Source organism: Diospyros lotus, chromosome 11, assembly GCF_014633365.1.
Source record: "Diospyros lotus cultivar Yz01 chromosome 11, ASM1463336v1, whole genome shotgun sequence".
Lineage (NCBI taxonomy): Eukaryota > Viridiplantae > Streptophyta > Magnoliopsida > Ericales > Ebenaceae > Diospyros > Diospyros lotus.
The window spans coordinates 14,879,309-14,904,151 of record NC_068348.1 but is presented as its reverse complement, the minus strand read 5'-3'; the positions used below and the strand labels follow the sequence as shown (position 1 = coordinate 14,904,151).

Genomic DNA, 24,843 nt, shown 5'->3' with positions numbered 1-24,843 from the left:
ATATGATGAAAACATTTTCGAGGAACACAAACCACTTACAAACCAGGCATTTTTCATAAAACTAACTTTAATTGGGGAATATCACTTACCTTCTCAAGCTTATCGAGCTACCTCGATATTCGTGTCTGTCTCAAAATTCGTGCATCGTCTCGATTTGCATGCTAACCTCAAAATTTGCACAAGTCTCTTCAACTTAAGCCTCAAAGCATCCTAATCACCATAATTATTTAAATATTAAATCCTATTTTTCCATAATTTCTGGCATTTTCTTTAATTTTCTTTCTATTTCTTCCTAATTTTCCTCAATAAATCCAAACTAAATATTTCTAAAATATTTTCTCAAATATTTCTCTACGAAAATTCATAAAATAATATTCTTGAATTTCTAAAATTTTCTAAGAAATTTTACTTACCTCAACTTAGTATCTCCGGCTTTCTCGATATGCGTGCCATATTCCCGAAACACGTGCTTGAACTGATTTCTTGCCCAAAATCTTCAGAATATTAATAAATATCCAAATCCAATTTTTTTGAGAATTTCCTAGAATTTTTTTTCCTATTTTTCTTCTTTCCTTTCTTTTCTTTTTCTTTTTCTTTTTTTTTTCTCTTTTCTTTTTCTCCTCTCCTCCTCTTCTTCTTCCTCTTCTTCTTCCCAACCTGCGCGCAAACCAGCCTCTACCTCCCTTGCCCGAGCACCAGCTGCCCCTCCCGCCATTGTCGCTACCCACCGCCGGCCACCTCGGCCCCGTCGGATCCCGACGCAACGCACGAAACGCTGCGAGCCGCTGCCCACGACCGTCGCTAGCTCTGCGGGTTGCAGCTTGCTGTAGCTGGTTACGGTCATGGCTTCCATGGCCACGCCAGCTTCCCTTCTCTTGAGCCTCCAACCACCCTATCAACCTCACCGGACATCATCGCATCTTGCGTTCATCACCACGACCGCTGCCCCTACTTCGCACGTTGCTGCTCTACTCGAGCTTGCGGCCATGGCTGTCGCAAGTTGCTGCCTCCCACTTGGCCCTCTCTGCTCCAGCACACACACACACTCTCTCTCTCTCTATCTCTCTTCCTCTCTCTTCCTTGCTTCTCGGATAGCCCCGCCCTTGCATCTCTCACCCTCGATCACTGCCAATTTATAGGCAGCCATTGCAGCTCTCCACGGACGTATATATATACATCACATTAATTGCTCAACCCCTTAAATCTTGCTGTCATATCTTCTTCCTCAAATCTCGCTGCAATTATCTTCCTCAAATCCTGCTGATATTATCTTCCAATTTGCAGCCACAATCAAGGCCATTAAAGCTTCACAGAAGCTGGCCATCCATTCACGCCCACACGCGCACACTATATATATAATTATATACTACAGTATAATAGAGAAATTACACAATTACATCTCAAATTTCATTTCTATTACACTTGAGAAAATCCTTAACTACAATTATACCCTTAAATCTTAAATTAATTTGTATTATAATACAAAAATCCATAATTAATAACTTAAATTTTTACTCGATATAGACGATTTTGTCTTTGCGTCCTCTCGGGACTTTTGTTTCATCTTGAAACCACTGAAGGGTTGCTTGTTACGCAAAACCAGAGCCCCCCTAGAGTTCCGTTGATTTTTCGGGAGTCTCCTACAACGATTTGGTTTTACAGTCTAAATGGCAGCTGCATTTTAACTGTACCAAAAACTATTCCCGATCTGATTTCTTTCGATACCATAAATCCTATCTCGATATACTCGTCGAGACCATATAATTTTCCTTAGATAATTTCACTCCAAGGCATTCCCTGTAGTCGATTCGATACGTATAACTGCTATCAAACCAATTTTTTAGTATCCTAAACTCATCAGAATTACGTGGCAACTTCATAAGAACATGGGGTATTACACTTTACCCCTACCATCATTGACCTAACCATTTCTAAAAGAGTTTTATTTCTTCTTTCTGCAACACTATTTTGTTGTGGAGTATGTGGAATAGTCAATTGTCTTTCAATTCCCTTTTCATCACACAATAATTTAAATTGTTCAGACAAATACTCACGACATCTATAGGTTCTTAATGCTTTAACTTTTTTGTCTAATTGATTTTCAACTAAGTTCAAATATCTTTTAAAGCACTCTAAAGCTTCTAACTTATGAGAAATCAAATAGATAAAACCAAAACGAGTATAGTCATCAATGAAAGTGATGAAATAAACACCTCCATGCCTGGTCCTAACATTCATTGGACCACATATGTCGGAGTGAATTAATTGCAATGGATTTTCATCTTTAATCGCTTTGCCAAATGGTTTTCTTGCTATTTTCCCTGCCAAACAACTTTCACAAGTTGGTAAATTCACTTTTACAACTTAGCCTAATAAGTCTTCTTTTGCTAATCTATCTAATCTATGTTATCCTATATGGCCTAATTTCTAGAAGAAGTGATGAGGGAAAAATTGGTACATTGTAATTTGTTACATGAAGCATAATTTACATCAAGTATAATTAAACCATTTTTCAAATTACCACATCCATAATATACGGAATTTAAAAATAGTTCAACCATCGTATCATGAAAATACATAAAAAAATCCATAACTTAGAAGAACAGGTATAAAGACAAGATTTTGTCGAATTTGGTTAGTGATCTCATATCAAGCAAAACTTGAATCTTCTCGGGGTTGGCCTCAATCCCCCTTTCATTCACCATGTAGCCTAGGAACTTCCTAGAGGCCACTCCAAAAGCACACTTAAAGGGGTTAAGCTTCATCTGATAGCTTCTGAGGATCTTAAACATATCCCCCAGATCAAAAACGTGATCAGCTACCCGTTCCAACTTTACCAGCATGTCATCCACATAGACCTCCATGATCTTGTCGATTAGTGCCTCAAACCAGCCTCGATAGGTCACCCTAGCATTCTTTAGCCCAAAGGGCATCACCTTATAACAATAAAGCCCCTGGTCAGTAATAAATAATGTATACTCCTCATCTTCAGGGTTCATAGGAATCTGGTTGTACCCCGAACAAGCATCCATGAAGCTAAGGAGTTGGTGACCAGCCATTCCATCCACGAGATGATCGATCCTGGGGAGAGGAAAGCTATCCTTCGGGCAAGCCTTATTCAGGTCAGTGAAGTCTACACAGGTTCTCCAGTTCCCATTCTTCTTCTTCACCAAAATCGGGCTAGCTACTCAGAACAGGTAATGAGCCTTTCTACTGAACTCGCTCGCTAAGAGCTTGTCCACTTCTTCTTTAAGAGCAACCTAGAGCTCAGGAGCCATTGGTCTCCTCTTCTAATGTACTGGTTTGTAGCTAGGGTCTACATTGAGCCTGTACGACATAACCTCGTGATTCCATGAAAATACATCGAGGTTAGCTTTAAGGAAATTGGTGAGTTGGGACTTTACCCTTGGCGCCAAGTTCTTCCTACCTAAGGCATCTTTGCTCATCTACTTCGTTAACTAGGATGTCCTCAATCTCTTCCACTAGGCTGGTAGCCCTGTCACAATCCACTTTGCGAGGATCCAGATCGTAGCTAACACCCATCTACCTGGCAAGTCGCGGGTAGTCTCTTGTAACGACATTCACATTCTTTCCTTTGGTCCCCATTTTCAAGGCATTTTCGTAGCAACGCCTTGCAAGGTGATGCTCTCCTCGTATGCACCCTATGTCATTGGGGGTAGGGAACTTGACAGTCAACAACCTGGTCGAGGTGACCAGATCCAAGTCGTTCATTGCTAACCTCCCGAGCACGACATTGTATGCCGAAGGGTAGTTTATTACAAGGAATTCTGCAAGTGACTTAGCCTAGCGAGTTGTATCTCCAATGGAAAAAAGGAGTCTAATTCGTCTAACTGGGACTACTGCATCTCCCATGAATCAGTAGAGTGGCTCTGGGGATATGCTCAATTGCTCCAATCCCAGCCCCATCTGGTCAAAGCAAGCTCGATACATGACATTCACCGAGCTGCCCGTATCCACCATTATTCATCACACTTCCATATTACCGATCTAGGTACGAATAATGAGGGTGTCATATGCAGCCAATGTATGGCTCTAGCGTCTTCCTCTAAAAAAAATGATCTCCTCTGACATTGCCCTAGTGCACTTCATGGGTCCGGCCTGCCCACCTGATCTTGCCAACAAAATGTGGTTAGCCTCACATACATACCTTTCGTGGGATCTGTGAGAAGTTCGAGCAAGGTGAGGTCCACCATGGATTGTGTAGATTGTTCGAACTACCGGTCCATGCTCATCTTCGAGAAGAGGTCGCTGATGTGCCGGTTGACTTGTTGGTCTCACCACATAGTCCCTTAGATGGCCTTAGGTCGCTCACCTCCTCGCTGGTTCCTTGCCTTCTTAGTGACCAGGTCATTAGAATTTCACCCCTGACCTCCTTTGTCATTGTCACTATTGCCCATTTTCTTGTTCTGGTTAGTGTTTTCTCCTCCATCTTTTTGGTTGCATAGCTTTTTCAAGCCAAAAGTTTCCTCCCATCTAACCTCATTCGCAGCTCGCTCATAGAATTTGCCTAGGTCCCTTACGATGGACTTATAGATGCTCTCGTAGAGCTTCCCATCTTTCTAAAGTCCAATAGATATCGCGGTCAAAAAGCTCTCATTCAGCAGGTTTTCCACATTATTGACCTCACGCTTGAACCTCTCTATGTAGTCATTTAAGGATTCGTTAGACCGCTGGAACACCGTAGCGAGGTGACATGTTGGGGCGAGCTGCCTCTGGAGCGATCTTTACTGGTTAACAAACTTCCTCTGACACTCCTCCTAGCTACAGATACTACGAGGATGGAGACTTCTTAACCAAGTCTGAGGTATGTCCCCCAGGGTCACAGGGAAGACTCGGTATTTCACCAATGAACTAGAAGTCTGCATGTCCATCTGGACGTTGAATGAATCTAGGTGATCATATGGGTCGCCATCTCCATTATTGTAATACCCTTGATGAGTTATGATAAAATTGTCAATTAAGAGAAAATTGGTATATGAAAATTTTCATAATTGCCCTTGAATTAAAGAGAAGGCACATAATATATAGGATGCCCTAGGAGGGGCAAAACGGTAATTTGGAGTTTCGTCCCATAAAAGGGTAAATTATTTTTGGAGAAATTATTTATATTGGAGAATTGATTTTGTGAGAATTTAATTCTTGTTTAAATGCATGGATAATTAGGAATTAAAATGGAAGCCAAGTAAGTTAGATTAGTGACACTTGGCAAAATCTCATGGAATGGGATTTAATTAAATTTGGGAATAAGAAATTGTTTGATTAAGTGTAATTGGTGACACTTGGCATGATCTTGTGAAGCAAGAGTGGGATTAAAGAAAATTCAAAAGGAAAAGAAAATTAGTCTCTCAAGCATTAAATGAGTCATTATGGTGAGAATTAAAAGAAATTCCATATTAAATGGAAATTAGTCATGCATTTATGTGGGAAAATGGTGGATTAAATTAAATGCCAAATTAAAGGGAATTATATCTTTCAAGATCAATTTAAATTAAATCAAAAAGAAAAAGATATTAGTCTCCATTAAATGCTTGAAAATTTATGGGATTTAAATTAAATGAAAAATGGTGAAAATAGTCCATCTTGAAATTAGTCATTATTTATTAATTTTGAAAATTGGAGAATTATGGGAAATGTAGCCTTGATCCAATGGTGGTGATTGAGTCTTGAAATTTGAAGAAATCCAATGGTTGGGATTTAAGCCTCCCAATGGCATGGATTGCCACATGCGTAGGATAATTTCAAGAAGAAAGATAAGGGAGGGTGAGGATTTAACCTCCAAAGAAAATCAAGGGATGAGATTTAAAGGTGCTAGATCTCTTGGATTGTGTTTCTCTAGAGAGTAGAGATGGGTTCCCTTAAAATCAAAGGCTAGGATTGAGTTTAGGAGAAGCACAAGGATTGTGCTTGTATTTGAGGGTTGAGATTGAGTCTCTTAAATCAAACAAAAACCAATGGCTAAGATGGAATCTTGAGTTTTGGCATGGATTGAGTAGGAAATCTCTATAAAAAGGGAGTTGAGATTTTAGTTCAAGGTTTTCCCACATGTTAAGAGAAAGAAAGTAAGAAGAAGATTAGGAGAAGGAACAAGAAAGGCAAGCAAGAGGTAAGCCTTATTTCCCTCTCATGAAGTAGTTTTTGATTTTGTATATGAGCTAAGGTTGTATTCTTTCTTCTAAGGTGGCTTGAACCAAAGAGAGAGTCTTAGCAAGTGAGGGCTTGAAGCTCCAAGGAAAAAGAGGTAAGGGATGACCCCAAGTGGTGGGGTTTGCTTGCATTTGTACTTGTTTTGAATGAGTTACATGTAATGGTCATATTTGCATGTTTTGTGTTCTAATGGACCTATGGCCATATGGAGGACTAGTGATGAGGGAGGGCTTAGTTGGTGTCTTAACCTATTTTGGTTATGAAGGCATGGAGGACTACCCATTATATGCATTGCATTTGCATTACATGTTTATTTCTCATGCTACATTTACTTTTGCATAGCACCTTTACTGAGCATTGGCTCATAAAGTCCTTTGACCTCTATGTAGGTGGAGAATCATCTAAAGGAAAAAGAGTTTTGGAAGGTTGAAGGTAATGGAGCAAGGGAAATACATGTGAAGTTGTATGTATTTTGTGGATTTAGTGGATGATAATGTATTTAATTAGCTTTTATGTATGTATGCTTAATGTGGTTGAATAGTGGTGAACTTGGATGTTTTGGAAGCCATTTGAGGTGTAAAAGTATTCTGGAAATTTTGGTTTTAAAAGAAATATATATATATATATTTTTTAAATTTTTTGGTGGCAAGTTGGGCTAGCGCGGCCAGGGGCCCGGCCAGGGGCGCGCCTAGGCGCAGCTGGCGCAACCGCGTGCGCGTGGCCCGCGCGGCCAACGTGGCCTGTGCTCACTGGGGGAGCGGCTGGTGCTGCCGTTGCCCCCCTGCTGCTGTTGAAATTATTTTTTTTATTATCACTTTATATTTTTTTTTCTTCTGTTTATTTAATTAATATGCTATTTTGGAAATTTCTGAAATAAAGTATGTTTAAATAATTAAATAAATGAGTAGTTAAGCATCCAAATTAATTATTAAATTAATATAAATTTTGAGACAATTGTGGAAAAATTCCTATACTTTAGAAAATAAATAATGGAGTATTTTCCTTAAATTTTGAAAAATGGATGAAGATGCTTGATGTTTGAATTTCAAAAATTTATTTCCTAAAGGTTGGAAATTTGAGGTATTTTGAAATAATTAAAAAGAAAAATCAATGGAGATTTGATAAGGAAAATTTTATTAAATTTTTCCAAAGAAAAATTAATGCAAATATTTCCTAAAAGAGTTGGAAGTGAGATAAATGGGTTAATTGTTGGGGCAAAGAAAAATTATTTTCTTATAATTAAGGCCTTATGCCATAATTTATATGAAGCTAGTGAGTTAGTTTATTTTGTCGAATCCTGGGAAGTCATCCCTAGCTCTTCATTAAGAGCTTGAGAAGGGGTGACACTTTGTGAGGTTTCGGGTTTTATTTTCGCGGGGTCGTTTCAATATTTCCTGGATCCTTGAGTGGAGCGAAGGGAGGGTAAAGCCTAATTCCCACCTAGGTCGTTTCTCATTGAAACGTAGCCATCTCTTCATCTTTACCCTAGCGTGTGAATAGTAAGATGACTATTCCTGAGTAACACCCGTAGGTGGGAGCGGGGTGTTACAATTATACTGAGGGATATTGGGGACCTTGAATCTGCGGGGGAGAGGCTCCAACTCAATTTCCTTGGAGAATGGGATCCTTTCTTCACGGCCCTCCCTCCCATCATGAGCCCCATGTCTCGCTTCCAGCTATTGAATCCTCTATATTAGCTCCTCCACGGTGGGGTTCTAATCAATAGATTCGTCCGATGGGAGATCGCCTCTCCCATGCACTGTCTTGCTCTGGTGAATAGCGATCTCGTGGAAGAAGTCATCTCCTATTCTTATGATCTGGTGAGTTGAGGTTGGCGGCACGACCTGGGCTGGCCCTGACCGAGCTATCCCCTCGGCATGGATCTCTGCACTGCTGACTTCCTTCATGAACCTCTTCACAGTGATCTCTGTAAGGATTCACTCTCACCCTCCGATCAGTGGGGTGCATCTCTAATTCGTCATCGCGGCATCGTAATTCTTCCGATCTTCGAGACTGCAAGTTTGAGGAACGTACTGATCCAGCCTGTTGTGGCACTCTTCTAGCTTCTCTTTCGTCCAGGGAAAGCCTTCCACCTAGAGGTTGAGGGGCACCTCCGGGTGGCGTGGCCTCTACTTGCGTCTAGGCTGCTTGAACCTACATTTGGGCCAACGCCCTAACAGTATCAGCAAGCTACATGACTGTAATTTCTAGTGCTTCTTGACATTGCTTCCAGGCTGCATCGCTTCTAACCCTGGGGTAAGGGCCACGGATTGGCAGGGAACCCACGTGGGGATGCTAAGGGTAGCTCCGGCCAATGGGGGTACAGAAGCAGTTGCAGCGGTTATGATTGTGCCCCCAACTAGAAGAACTTTTGGCAATTGATTAGTATGGTTCGTAGGTTGATTGGTCATCACTTCAGAACTTCTTGTGTTTCTCGCTCTCGACATTGATGTTGATCAGAGCGGCCCCTTAATTTAGCGCTAAAATGCCGACGTTGAGAATTGGCCGACTGTGTTTCGTTGGCCCGCACTGAGGAAATGAACACGAGAAGGAAGAAAAGAAGATACACCAAGGAATGTTGTATGATTCGATCTACATTCCTCTAGCCAGCTGGCCGCTTACAAGTACTCCGATGTTCAAGTAAGTAAGGGAGTAAGGGAGAAGCTAAGTATCAGTTGCTTAGCAGGAAAAAGCATACCTTGGCTCTAGAAAGAGCTTACTGATATAAGAGGAGGAGATGTCCCTTCGTATGCATACGTAGTGCATCTATAGGTAATGAGATTGAATATCCGACGCCGGTGAAGGTACCCTGGTGGCGGTAAGATGCCGACAGGACCCTCATTAATGTGGATGGGATCTGAGGTGGGCACGCAAATACCTAATAAAGGTTGCAATGATGTTGTTTGCAGACTGATATAAGGCTAGGATGGGACCGATATGGGCCAAGAAATGGGCCGAGAGGGTGGTTCCAAATTGGGCCTATACGGCCCAGCAAGAATAATGCCTAGTCCACGACTATTCTCTGGTTATTTCGTGGCCTTCTTGTTATGTGAGCTGAACAGTTCGTCTAGCGAGCTAAGAGCATCTCTGGGAGCTTGCTTTACTAGGTTAGCAAGCTGGAACATTGCTGGGAGCTCGCTTGGTTCCCACGGTTTGAACTCTGGCATCAGCAAAGTGTGACCTTGTTCTAGCGAGCTCCGCCATGGGCCATTTGGGCTTCAAGAGATTGGGTCGGCCTACTAGGTCGAGTTTAGCCCATAAGAAGGGGTCCAAGAAATACCCGTAACATTCTCCATACTACTAAGCAACGTAATGCAAGTAGTGGAGTTCTAAGCCTCTCTATCTCTCCTATGTTGTGCAGTGGTTCCTTCAATAGATTCAACTATTACTTGATTTAGAGCTTTTATTGACTCTTGTTCCTCAAGGACATACTGGATTTTCATACTCTAAATTTCATAATTATCCCCATTAAATTTTTTGCCTCTTATCAAGTCAACAGTTATGTTCTATGAAGAAGCCATTCTCAAGGATAATCTACACAAGATTCATTTCATTAATGCCATGCCTTACACACATTAACCAAATAAAATTAACAATAAATGTTCAACTAGATACAGGGTCGAAAGTTCATTATGTACCCAATCATCGCCCATATTCCAATTGTCCAAAAATTGTAAATTTTATTTATCTTACCTCAAAAAACAAATTTTGAGAACATTCAATCCTACTTAATAAAGAATTATTGTAACATATTTAATCACAAAGATTAAATAACTAACAATAAGTATTCATATTTAATCACAAAGATTAAATTTAACTATAATTCATTTCATAAAATGAAATAATAAACACATAGTTTAAAATTTTGTTACAAAAGAAAAATAAACTAGATACATGGATTGAGCAACACATTACTCAATAATTCTAGTCATACGAGAAATTGCATGAATGACATCACAGAAAATGACTCTAAGAGTCTTTTGAGCAATATCTTTAACAATATCAATTGGTAAACTACTTGGATATAGGGCCATTACAATTTCTCTTCTTCTGTATGCATTTAAGAAGAAACACAATGTCCCACAAAAACTTAGATGGCTAAATTCCCAAATACTAGCTATTAATTCCTTGTCATGTGGCAATAATGTGGTAAGTAAAGATTGATACTGTGCTTCTTCAATCTATAGCCGACAAATATAAGTTCTTGCATCATGTCACACACAGTGATGATGTGCTCATGTATATTTTGTCGTTCCATCATCCGATAATCATCTAGCTAGCTCTGTATTTCTATAACTTGGGCTCTTTGGGCAACAGTTCGGATGATTTTTGGGGTTCACACTCATGTTATTTTCCCAAAAATGAATTAAAGAAAAAAATGCCAGAGTAAGAATTTGACAAACAAATTCTTTAAACAATTTTGTACAAAACAAAAAAATATATGTTATGGACACATCCACTTGTGGTTAACTAATAACTTCAAAATATGCCACAATAAAATATTTATTATAAACTAATAATAATATTTATTTTATTTTATTGTTAACTAATAATAATAAATATTTTCTAAATTAAATTATCATAAAAAATAATTCATAAAATCAACCAAACAAGGCCTTAAATCACGAAACCCACTTTTGAAGATTTCAAGGTCACAAGTTTATATTTCAATTTTTTTTAATAACTTGCCAAACATGCCCTTAATTGAAAAATAACCTTTCACACAAATCAAGAAACCTCTTAATCTAAATTTAATTTTTCATTTCATTCCAATTTAATTTGCATTTGAATACACATTTCAATGTCAACTTTACGTTGAAGCAGAGTAAAAAGACACTTTAATCAAAAGCCATTTTTTTGATAATTAAGGCATTTTCAAATAGCAAGCAACCCATTTTTTGTCAGAACATTTGAACTCTAGCATACTACCTTTTTCTTTTCACGACAAACATTTAAAGCAAACAACTCATTCTCTGGTTCACTACTGTAACGACCCATTAGAGGGTTTAGATTTTTATTTAGAAATTATTGAATTTCTTAATTAGTTTTGTTTGGAGAATTTTTGCCAATTAATTGTTAGTGTGGCAATTTAGAGATTTAATTGAGAAAATAGCATTTAATTATATTTAATTATTGAGAAGATTAAATGCAAGGACGTGTTGGTCATTTAAGGATTTGATATTAGAGTTTAATTGTTAAACAGAATTAGTGTGATTAAAGGATTAATGAATCCATACGTGAGGAGGATTCGGATTGGAAGACTCCTAGTTATATAAGGAGATTGTGAAGGCTTTTAGGGTTGTTTTCTCTTTATACATATATAAACTTCCATAAGCCATATGTTCTTCACGCCGCAAGAACAGAGAGCCAAGAAGCAATCAGTGAGTTCAAGGATTTGCATAGAAGGCTCTCGGGAGATCATTGAGTCGATTAAGGAGGACGTAAGGCAAGTTATTCTCCCTGTAAACTTTTCTTACGAGATCATATATTAGCATTCGATCATCAGTTCCAGCAGTTCTTCGTTTAAGTTTCAGATTTATGTTACAGTCAGTGTATATATATATAGGCACGAGCAGTGAGTTCAAGCTTTGCATAGAAGGCTCTCTGGAGATTATTGAGCCAATTAAGAAGATCATAAGGCAAGTATCCTATCTGTAATTCCTTTCATTACAGATTTAAGTTAGTTCGTTCTCAGTTTATTCAAGTCCTTCATTGAGTTTAATATTTATATCAGTTCCAGTGCATGTATATATATATATGTGCGTTACAGTGAGTTATATCAGTTCAGTGCATGTTTATATATGTAATTACATGCGTACAGTGAGTACCAGCCAGTTTATGCATGTTCCTTGCAACGTTTTTCATTAGTTATGATCAGTAAATCATCCCTCAAGTTGTTTATATATCAATTGGGATTGTTCTCCCAAGATTTCTTTTGGAATGGTGTAGTGAAGCTAAGTTTTGATTCAAGTTTTGATCTCTGTTATCGTAAGCTGTATATCTGATAAGATTCCAGTCATTCGAATAAGTCTTGTGTCATTCAAATGAGATTCAAAGCATCCGAATAAGTTTCAGTGTTATCGTAATGTTTTTCCCTTATAATGTATCAGTCATTCGAATGAGTGCCTTGTCATTCGAATGAGTCCTGAGATATCGTATCATTCGTATGAATTTTTGAGGTTTTTTGACTGTCATTCGAATGAGCCTTGTTGTCATTCGAATGAGCCCTTGAAGATGTGAGTAAGTTGTTGCTTTGTATAGCTTAGCATTCGAATGAGCCTTCTTGTCATTCGAATGACCTTCAAATTGATTCGAATAAGGTTACTGTTGCATTCGAATGAGTCGAGTTTTTCCAGTTCAAAAGTTGAAAATTTTCAAAATTCATTCGAATGAATTTGAGAGTCATTCGAACGAGTCCCAGATCAGATCCGAATAGCCTTTGAATATCATCAGTCATTCGAATGAGCCTTCTGTCATTCGAATGAGTCTCTGCCATTCGAATGAGCTTGCTGAAATCCATTTTTTTCATTCGAATGAGCTGTTTTTCATTCAAATTTCCTCCTTAGACTTTCTCAATCATCCAAATAGTATCAAATGGCATCCAAATGGCTTCCAATAAATTCTTGATTCAAGTATTAAATTTAATATAAATATTCAATTATTCAGATATTGAATTTTTATGCCAAGATATGACAAAATCCAATATGCCATGCCTATATTCAGAAATTCCAGAATATTTGAATCTCAATATTTCTAGTAAAAATCATATACCATGTTTAGCAGCTCATTATGACATGGTCAGCATTATTTTGTGAGATTATGTGCATACACATTGTATGAGCATTGAGCATGACTTTATATGGAGCACTACATATCGTGTGCCAGCACTTATATGAGCATTGCATTATGCGCGCTAGGCGGCTTATCCGCGGGGATCCCACTAGTATCAGTACAATTATATCTCAGTTATGAGTTGCTCGCCTGATGTCGACCAGGGAGCTAGGGGCATATTGCCCAAAGTATGTGCTTACAGTTTTTATGTTTGCAGGACTCAGATCAGTCAGGTATGTGTTACAGTTATGTGGGCCTATGGGCCAAAGTTGCATACCTGCATTTAGTTTACAGCTTATGTGCATTACATCTTATAAATGCCATCCAGTGATTATTATATCTCTCAGTACAAGTTCAGTAAGTATTTTTATCAGTATCGATATTCTTCGATTTAGCTTCAGTTATTCTTTCCAGTTTATTACTTGCTGAGCTTTGTAGCTCACCTTGTACTCTTCACCATTCCAGGTCCTAGTGGGGGAGTACCAGATGTGGGGCCTAGCAGCAGTGTCCAGTAGTGTGTGTACATGGAGCCGCTCAAGACCAAAGATGTCTGGGAGTTATTAGTTGTTAGTTTGTTAGTTAGTGCTTGATCAGTTTAGATTCATTTTATTTTCCAGTTTAGGGAATTTCCCTTAGATGCAATTATGATTTCAGTTTTTGTTGACTCAGAGTCTTATTACAGTTAATTGATATATACAGTATTGGTATCAGAATTCAGTTATCAGTCAGTTTATTTTATTATCCCCAGTAACACCTCTTCTCGGGCAGTTCTAGGAGAGGGGGTGTTACAACTACACTATAGCCACTACCATCTCCATAGCCGTCTCCATCATTTGCAGCCATGAAGCCGCACGGAGGAGATAGAGAAACAAGCTGTTGGTAATGGTTGCAGTCACAAGAGAAGAGGCGGATGAGGAGCAACGGCGATCATCCTCACAAAGAGGATGGCCGGCGAACTCTCTTCGTCGGATCTCCGGTATTTCCTTTTTTCTTATTTTTTTTATGTATACATATACATACAACAAATAATTTGTACAAAAAAATACACACTCTATATATATGAATGCTTCTCTTCAGTGTGTATACATAAAAACAACACCATATGTATGTATATGTTACGTATATACTTCATTCATCAAAGTAATATACACTGATTTCTTAACTAGAAAACAACCTTAGAAGTTATGATACCAATGTTGGAAAAATGAAATAAAATGAATCATTAAATCAAATCGGACTTACCTAGTTTCACAGTGGAGATAGGATCAAATGGTTGAGTTACTGGTGTAAACAAAATCATAGTGGATCTTGTTTGTATCCACAACCTAAGAGTCACATGCACAGAGAAAAAAAATGTTTGAGTTAATTTTTTTTAGAGAGTTTTTTCCAGACTTCATTTTTTTCTTTCTATCTTCCTTTTCAAAAACATATACACTAGCAGCCCACCTACCTACTTCCTCCATGAATGAAGGAAGAGGGTTCAACTGCCGTTGGCAGTTTCTTTTGCAACCACACACATCAGTTGCATATTAAGATTCGGGTTTGGATCTGGATCCAAATTCAAAACCCTTTTATGGGCAGATCTACCCTGGTACACAATCCAGATTTACTTTAGTATTGGATATATTGGTTAAAACTTAATGCATGTGCAAAGTGAGACCTTAAAATTAAAGACCAAAAAATATTCCCAATTGTGCAAAGCAATATTAGATTTAAGCAGTGAATTAGATTCATCATGGCCCTTCATCGCCATAGGATATCATGGCCTGATTGAGTGTGCCCTAGCTTTCCAAAGGTGGGAGGGTACATTTCTTGAGAGTTGACTGATTTTCCTATTAAGCATTGGATGTTGTTGGCTCCCCCACGTGGATATGGCTAACATACCACTAAAGTGTTGAGGCTATAGACGTTACAAGTTGAATGTTGGCTAGAGCAGTGGGTGGAATCTAACTATGTCACTATCATAGAAACCACCAAAGTGTTGCGGATTAAGGCACAGTGGCTGAAGGTCAAGCTCCACATTGGATGTGGAAAGGAGACAAGGAGTTATCTCTTCGATCACCAGCTACGAGTCTTCCAACGGGACTCACGATCACAACCTTGGGAAGTGTGGGTTCGAAAAAATTAGTGGGAGGTATCTTTAATTCAAGACCGAAATTAAATGGATTTTCAAGATAATCAAATTGATAGACTTTAAATTCTTTTGCAGCTAAATCTCTATTTTTATAATGGCAAACCAATCAAACTATCTTTTGTTGAGTATAGATTTTGATGATTGATGATTGGCATGTGTGAATGTGAATGTACATTTATATTTTATGCACTAACAAAGCATAAAGCCTTCATAAGGCTTACTAAATTGTTCTCTAGTGATTTCATGACACAGGTTATATATGGAAACTTCTTATATTGATATAGAGATTTCATTATATATGGAAACAAGTTTTTAAAGAGCTTTCTAGAAATTTGAGTATTTGAGCTATGTATGGAAAGTTCTTCTTAGAATGGAAAGTCTAGAAGATATATATATGGAATCCTTGTTCATATATGGGAAGTTCAAAAGATCTATATGGAAGTTTTTGAGGAGATTGGAGTAGTCCACTATATGGAGTTTCCATATATGTAACTTCGCGACATGGCATTGTTAATGTAGCATTTTGATAACATGGCAGCCACGTGGAGCACACTCATGAAGGCTACATCATCTCGTTGGTCTAGATATGGTAAGAGAATCATGGAATAAATTTAAAGGTTCCTAAAAGCTCCTCTACTCAGTTAAATATGGAAGAATTTTTTAATTGCATTCAAATGGAGAAGTTAAAGATTCATCCTTATTGTTCAACATTAATGGAGTAAATTAAGGTTTGAAAGTTAAACCTTAATAGATATTACTTTCCTTTATTGCAAATTCTATCTCATTAAAAGGATATGGAGACTCAAATCATGGAATCAAGTATCCTACTCATTATGGCTAATTGATATCTTCATTATGGGAGAACATTCTAAGGATATCTTGCATATATTCAACTACACAAATTGATTCTCTACTTGTCAACATTTTTAGTAGGGAAACTCGATCAATTAAGGGCTTTTGAAGTTATAATTGATATTTTCATTGTTGGACAAATTTGCCTCATTATTTGAGAATATTTGGCGGCATTTTACACCATTTGGAGATTTAAATTCAAATTTCAAATCAATTATTCTTATTATGGAAGCTAAGGGGTTAATTGCTCAATCAAAGGTGTTTGAAGATCAACAAGAAGTCAGAATTGATCATTTTTTATTTATGGACGATTTTACAAGAATTATGAAGGATTTTGATGATATTTTAATCCTTAAAATCAGCCATGGATTACTAGAGTTGATTTGCTCATTCAAGGCTAATTGGAGATCAACAAAAGTCAAAGGTCTTAAAGATCAATCAAGTTAGTTGATTATGGAAGGTAAATCAATAATTCAATATGAAAGGCTGAGATTGGCTTGAAGACTTGACACATGGAGGGCTGAGATCGATCAAGGAAAGCCTACTCTAACACTATATAAAAGGGTCTCTTGAAGGCTTTGGAACAACTTTTGGAAGCCCTATTATTCTCTCTAAATTTTTCTATTCCTCTATCTTCTTGAGAGAAAACTAAGAGAGTTCTCTACGCTTCATTGTATTATTTTGAGAGAACCCTATTTCTCAATCACTCTATTCTTATATCTTGTAAAGAGCGTGCAAAATCCAAACTAGTGAGTGTGAGACTCCAGAAGTAGTTTGGTGGTGGTGAAGCCAAGTGAAGGCTTCGGTGGTTGTAACAAAAGTTTCATAGAGTGGATTTGGTTGAAAATCCTAAGGAAGAAAATCCTTAGGTAGTGGATGTAAGCCATAAGGGCCGAACCACTATACATCGCTGTGTTCTTCTTCTTTTCACTCTTACTTATTCTTGCTTGATTATATTTGTTTGTTTTTGGTCTTGTGCTATCTGAAGTGGCCGAATCCTAAGGCCTACATTCTTGGTGGTTATTTTGATTATATCCTGATTTGCTTTAATTGATCATTCTTTGTACTCATTCAATATTCCATTTGGTTTATTTAAAGACTTGTAATGGTGTGTATTCAAATCACTTGTTTTCACCAAGTTGTAATTTGAAGAGTATATTGGACCAAAGCACATACTAGCATGTTGGTGGATATCATATTATCCATCTAGTATTTAAGTGCTCCCGTACTCTCAACTACAATTTTGGTTTGTATTAAATTTATTTTCTCATATATATTTGTGCATAAGTTTTGCATTAGAGTTTTTAAAAGGTGTCAATTCACCCCCCTCTTGACTTGGTTAGAACTCAACAAGTGGTATCAGAGCGAGGTTCCTAAGAGAGTGATTAATCATCACCAGGTGTATCCATGGCATCGAGTTCACATTTTATGAAAATGAGGGTCATTCTTTGTCTAGGGCACCATTCTTTGATGGCACTGATTATGCATATTGGGAAACAATGATGGAAGATTTTTTTAACTACATATAGTCTTGATTTATGAGAAATAGTTAGAGATGGTCCATATGTCCCTAAGGAAAAGTTAAAGAGATGAGAAGTAGAAGAGATAGTAGAAAAGAGTAGAGATAAGTACACGGATGAAGATAAGAGATTAATCGCTTTAAACGCTAAGGCTAAGAGTGCATTTCATTGTGCTTTGAGTAGATCTAAATTTAATCATGTACAGTGTTGTAAATCTGCTTATGAAATTTGGAAGAAGTTAGAGTTAAAATATGAAGGTACTAGTCAAGTTAGAGAAACAAAAATAAACATGTGCATACATGATTTTGAATTGTTTTCTATGAAACCTAATGAATCTATTTCTAAAATGTATACTCGTTTGACTGATGTTCTTAACTCTCTTGAGTCTCTTGGTAAATCATTTTCAGATTTTGAAAAGATGCAAAAGGTTCTATGATCTCTACCAGAGGCATGGGATCCAAAGGTGACAGCCATTCAAGAGGCCACTATAAGAAAAAGGATATTTCGTGACGGGATTTTTTTGTGATGAGGAAAATTTCCTCACCAAAGATCACTTTTGGTGATGAGATTTGGTGGTTGTCGCCAAAAGTGAACTTTTGGTGAGGACAATAAAAGGTCATCACCCAAAATTTGCACTCTAATTTTTTGCCCTCAAATTTTTCCTGCCACATGGCGGGAAAACTTTCAGTGATGATATTATTACTTTTGGCCATGAAAAATAGTCATCACCGAAAGTAATTTTTGTGAGAACTAAAAAATCAACACTAAAGTTCATCATTACATGTTCCCACCCTTCCCATCCCTTCCTTTTCCCCTTTTGATTTCTCTTCTTCTTGCATAGATCACTTGTCCCCTAATTGTAGGCAACTTCATATTTTGGTAAAAAGTAGATGTCTTCAAACATCATATATATCTGACTATCCAAATACTTGTGCTCATGATTCGAATAAATATATTGTAGCAGTGATTGTCTTAAAAGTTTTCCAATAAATATATTGTTATATGTTTTGACATAGTCTTGTGATTTTAATACTGGTAAAATGATTTAGGTATTTTCTCACTTTCACTATAAGCATGGATAGAAGTTGGATTAGACAACCAATTACAAGTTTTGAATACCAACAAAGAGTATCAGACTTTATTGCTTTTCCTAAGAACAATATGAATCGTGAAAGCAAAATTCGTTACCCATGTAATAATTGCAATAATTTGAGATGGAAAACGATTGAAGGTGTCATCGGAGATCTGTACATTCATAAATTTAGTTTACACTAAAAGAGATGGTTTTGGCATGGAGAAGATGTGCCAGAAAATATGAATTATTGGGATCTTGATAATGACAATGATGATTTAGGTGAAGAAGAGGAAAACAATGAAGGAGAGGAATATGATGAAGTGGGAGAAATGTTGGGAGAAATGTATGAAGGAACAAATGCAGAAGGACAAACAGAGGATCATGATCCTAATGTTGGAATGGAAGAGTGTTTCTTTGTTAGGTTGCTCAGGGAAGCCCAACGTGAACTTTATCCAGGTTGGCAAGATGTTTCATTGTTATCTTTCCTAGTAAAAATCCTTCATTTGAAGGAATTGAATAAGTGGAGTAATAAGTCATTTGAAATGACACTCCAATTATTCAAGGAAGTTCTACCGAAGCATTCGACAATTCCTAACTCACCCTATGAAGTGAAGAAAATTTTAAGAGATTTGGGGTTGGGTTATGTGTATATTGATGCATGCAAGAATGATTGCGTCTTGTTTTGGAAGGAGTTGAGTGAAAGAAATACTTGTCCTATATGTGAGGAACCTCGATGGAAGATAGATGACAATAAAAGCAAGTGGGTTCCTCACAAAATTTTAAGGTATTTTCCACTAACTCCTAGGTTGAAGAGGTTATTTATGTCAAAGCAAACTACTTTAGCGATGCGATGGCACAAAGAGAAGCGGAAAGAAGAGAGTAACATATTAAGTCATCCTGCAAATGGAGAGGCATGGAAGCATTTAGATTTGCTATATCCTGATTTTGCACAAGATTCTCGTAATGTAAGGCTTGCTTTGGCAACTGATGGTTTTAATCCATTTGGAAATATGAGCACATCATATAGTATGTGGCCTGTCATACTTGTTCAATACAACATGCCATTATGGAAATGTATGAAGGAGCCTTTCTTTATGATGTCTTTACTCATTCTAGGGCCACGAGCTCCAGGAAAAGACATTGATACTTATTTGCCTCCACTAATTGATGAGTTAAATGAGTTGTGGACACATGGTGTGCAAACTTATGATGCAGTTACCAAAGAGAATTTTCAAATGAAGGTAGTGCTTTTATGGACAATAAATGACTTCCCTGCATATGGGAACTTGTCTGGGTGGATCACAAAAAGATACAAGGCATGTCCAATATGTTATGATGATCCTCCATCAAGGCTATTGAGGAGAAAAATTGGGTATTTGTGTAGTCGTCAGTTCTTACCTCCAAATCATAGGTGGCGGAGGAATGCTAATGCATTTGATGGAAAGGTTGAGAAATGAGGAAAACCTAAAGAGTGGTCTAGAGATGAAGTATTGCAACAGGTTAACATCCTCAAAGATATTCCACCTGGAAAACATCCATCCAACAAAAAGTGAAAACGACCTTATGAACATCTTAATTGGACGAAAAAAAGCATCTTCTTTGATTTGCCCTATTGGCAAAAGCTTAAAATACGACATATCCTTGATGTCATGCACATAGAGAAGAACATATGTGATTGTCTAATGGGAACATTGTTGAATATTACAGGGAAGACAAAAGATACAAGTAAGGCTAGGGAAGATTTGAAGGATATGAACATGAGAGACATATAAGGAAATCACATCGCGTACTTGAGAAACCTCATGCTTCTTATGTATTAACTGGTGATGAAAAAAAAGGGTTTTTGAATTTTTTACATGATGTTCAGTATCCTGATGGGTATGCAGGTAATATATCTAGATGCGTAAGCATCAGTCATGATAAGATTTCTAGTCCTAAAACTCATGATTGTTATGTCATCTTACAACGAATACTTGGAGTTGGGATGCGGGGTTTTTTTCCATCAGATATTTGCACAACCTTACAGGAATTGGGAATTTTTTTTCAAGAATTATGTTTTAAAAATCTCAAATTGTCTATGCTACAAAATTTGGAGAATGACATTGTAGTGATATTATGCAAAATGGAAAGGATTTTTCCTCCTGCATTCTTTGTTGTCATGGTCCACTTGACAATTCACTTGCCATGGGAAGCTATGCTTGCTGGACCAGTACACACTCGATGGATGTATCCTATTGAAAGGTATTAATGTTTTTTCTTCTTAATCACTCAATTTATGAAAAAAAATAGTAATTTATAAATAAATTTGAATCACACTTTTTGCATATAGATTTCTTGGTACCCTTAAAGGCTATGTTCAAAACAAAGCTCGTCCAGAGGGTTCTATTGCTAAAACATATATTGTGAATGAGTCTATGACATTCACATCAATGTATCTTAAGAGAATGGAAACCAAATTCAATCGACCAGAAAGAAATACAACAATTCAAGGTAATGAAATATTTGATAAGAGTGTGGAAAGTCCATCATTTGACATCTTCATCCAGGATGCTTCTCCTTATAGAGTAATGGATAGTCTCCATCCATTATCTTAGGATGAGTACGAAAAGCTTAGGTGGTATGTGGTGAATAATTGCATTGAAATGCAACCTTTCTTGGAGTAAGTCTTTCCAATTTTGTTTAATATTGAACTTTAAGTAAAATTATTAAACATTTATCATAGAATGACATACTTCACACAGGGAATATAAAGAAAATATGTTAGATTCACAAGGTCAAGTTGTTGATAAGAAGCATCAGAGTGAATTTCATAATTGGTTCTTGAAACTCGTAAGTATTTAAATTAAGTATGATATATTTGTAGCGTAATATGGAATATTCTTCTAAACTTGAATATTTTATTATTAGATGACAGAGAAGCGAAAGAATGGAGAGATTGGGGATGGCAACTTATGGTCATTAACTTATGGTCCATTTCGTAATGCAGATATCTATAGTGGTTGTGTTGTGAATGGAGTACGATTTCTTGCATAGGATCATGATGATCGTTGCAAAACTCAAAATAGTGGGGTGGTTGTAGAGAGTGAACATAAAGGAAACCCTATTGATTTTTATGGTGTTGTGTGCAAAGTCATCAAGTTGAATTACATGTTTGGTCGTAGTGTTGTTCTTTTCCAATGTGACTGGTATGATCTTAACAGTCAACGAACAATGTATCGTGATAATCAATTTACCATTATTGACACAAGCAAACATTGGAATTTTTACAAAGATCAACCTTTTGTGTTAGCTGATCAAGCAAGACAAGTATTCTATGTGGGTGACACAAAGAGGAAGAGGACTTGGAAAGTAGCATTGCATGTACAACATAGAAACTTATGGGATGTACCAGAGTTAGATGATTCAGAATTGGCTAATATAGTGGAAAAGCTTAATGATGATATATTTCAGCAATATGATTTCACTTCTCTCACCATTGATATAGAACAGGATGTTGAGATTTCTTCCTTAAATAGGAAAGATGTTCCAGCAGATATTGTTCAGCAAGATGTTATGCAACGAGCAAATAATGATATTGATTTCATTGATGATGTTGAAGATGAAACACTAGTAGAATATAATGATGATGGAGATGAAGAAGAAGAAGAATATGTTGAGCTAGATAGTGACATTGATTAGTTTGTGCAAGATGAAGTTTTTCACAATTTTGATTATTGTATTTTTTCAACAGTTTTTTGGTTGTGATTGATGGCACTTTTTTTATGAAAATGTTTCATTGGTATATAGATGTTTGTTTGGTTAAGATTATATTATATGAACTTTCTATCAAAAGTTATCTATTTGTTTGTAATATTTAATGCTTATTATATACATGTTTGTTTTATTTGAGATTGTAGCATTATGCCTCCTAAACTGTTGAGAGGACAAAAGACTACCACCATGTTACACCCATCCACTTCGAAGGTTAGAGTTTCGTCAACACATTCAAATGTGGTTGCCCCCACACCCACAAAAAAGACTACCACCATATTACGCTCCTCCACTTCGAAGGTCAGAGCTTCATCATCACGTTCAAATGTGGTTACCCCCATACCCATAGAAAAAACTACCACCATATTATGCCCATCCACTTCAAAGGTTAGAGCTTCATTATCATGTTCAAATGTGGTTTCCCACACATCCATAGAACATGAATCGACACCACATTTAGAGTTTGTTGATGGCATCAATGTTGTGCCACCGCCACCACCGTCATCGACCTTGGATACATCTTCTCCATTGACTAATACACAACCATCTACTATAGGTATTGTTGGGTAGTTTGATATATTTTTATATTTATACTATCTACATGTTAAAATATTTAAATTGTAAAAAATTTAAGCTATGATTATGGATATAAATGCAGGTTCAAATGCTAATAGAAAATGTCGCGGTCTAACAAAAGGAGTTGGATTATTAAAAGTCAAACGGCTTTCTGGTGTTCAACATTTGACAATCACTTTTAATCCTGATACTTGACGCGTAGATGATAATGAAGGATATCATCCTTTTGTTAGTCTAACGGGAAGCTTCGTGAGGAGTTTAGTACCAACAAAAGAGACTTGGAGTTTAATGGATGATGTGGATAAGATGCCTCTTATTAGTGAGTTGAGAGTAAGTACTTCATTCAACTTGATATTAAAATATTTAGAAACATGTCTGTTGTTGCCAAAATACAACAATCTATTTTTAATTGCGGATAGATGCAAGGGTCTTGGGAGTCGTGTCTTCGCTGATGAGAATCTTGACAAGCAATTGGATTTGGTAAGGTCCAGATCTGATAATCTGATAGAGCTGATGGGCTGATTAGTGATAGCATGCATATTTATACCATATTTTGGCATTTCACCTCATTCTTATTAGGCCATTTGAAGCAATTTTTGCTGATATTTCATTGTTTCTATTTTATTATGCTTCAAATTGTCCTTGCACTATTTTCTATCTTACCTCTACTCTATGGATCCAGGCTTTAGGGAATATTGGATGAGCTTGGGCCTACTTTCAAGGAGCAGACTTGGGCTACTCATTGTGCTGTTTTGGGCTCACTTGTTTTCTGTTGGGCTAGGCCCAACCCTAGCCTCCCTAGCCTTTCCTTTCTTGGCCATGTATTTAAGGCCTCTTAGCATTAATTTTCAGAATATCATGAGATAGAAAGGGAGGAGAAAATAGAGAGGATTCTGCCCGTTTTTGTTGTTGTAGCATTTTTCTGTTTTCTACATTTTTTGTTCCATTTTGTTTTCCTTGCTATAATGATAGGCTAGAGCATTTGTAACCGGTTGTGTGTCTTGAATCCATGTGGAATTTGAGTCCCGGATGAGCTACAAGAATCTGGTTTGTTGTTTGTTTCTTATTCATTTCTATTTGGTTTAGTTTGGGTAGATTTATGAATGCATGGAGTTCATGGCAGGTTTGTGTGAATTTGCATGGTTTCATTTTCTGTTAAATGCTTAAGAGAGCAGAATGTTATTTCCGGTTGGTATAACATCTAGGAAATGAATATTATGTGCTTGAACGGTTGTTCTTGCATAGGTTCGGATAGGTTGAATAGAGAGTGAATGGCTGCATTTTGTTTACAAGAGATTTCTGTATTCATTTTGTTGTTCCAATCAGTCTAATCCTTGGACGGTTGTTGGGGATGCCTTGAGTTTGTTATCCGGACATCAAAACATCTAGCAAGCCAAGGTATATAGGTTGGACGAGGAAGATTTCACATAGGAGACAAATACACAGCCGGTTGCATATCTTTTACTGATTTTTCATCCATCTTTATCTTTCTGTTTTGCCAATTAGTTTTCTGTCAAAAACCCCCCCTAAACAAACCGTTGGTTATGTTGGTTCTCCTTTGTTGGTAGAAGAAAGTGAGGCTCCTTGTGAGAGATGACCTAGGGTGCACTTTGCTGCAAACTAGAGAAGAGATGCAAACATAGATCTCTAATTCTGGAGTGGTTCGACAGCCGGCCAATTAGGCTAATGATCTGTTGGGCTGATGATCTTGTGACCCAAAATGATCTGGTGGCCTAAAATGACCGAGTGGCCTAAAAAGACCGAGTGGCCTTGGTGGCCAAATGGCCTTGGTGACTGAGTGGCCTTGGTGACCAAATGGCCTTGGTGACTGAGTGGCCTTGGTGACCGAGTGGCATTGGTGACTGAGTGGCCTGAAGATGACGAGTGGCCTTGGTGACCGAGTGGCCTAAAGATGACGAGTGGCCTACAAAATGAGAGCA

The 24,843-nt window shown here is 37.3% G+C and overlaps 1 protein-coding gene across 1 annotated transcript; it reads left to right on the top strand.

Moving 5' to 3' along the window:
- The first annotated feature begins 18,816 nt into the window (after nucleotides 1-18,816).
- On the top strand, nucleotides 18,817-20,034 carry LOC127812741 (uncharacterized). The gene has a single exon (XM_052353263.1). The coding sequence runs from the start codon at nucleotides 18,817-18,819 to the stop codon at nucleotides 20,032-20,034; it is 1,218 nt and encodes a 405-aa protein (XP_052209223.1).
- The last annotated feature ends 4,809 nt before the right edge of the window (nucleotides 20,035-24,843 follow it).

Excerpts from the sequence above, each read along its gene's own strand:
- LOC127812741 (XM_052353263.1), top strand. The coding sequence starts at position 18,817 with ATGAATTATTGGGATCTTGATAATGACAATGATGATTTAGGTGAAGAA.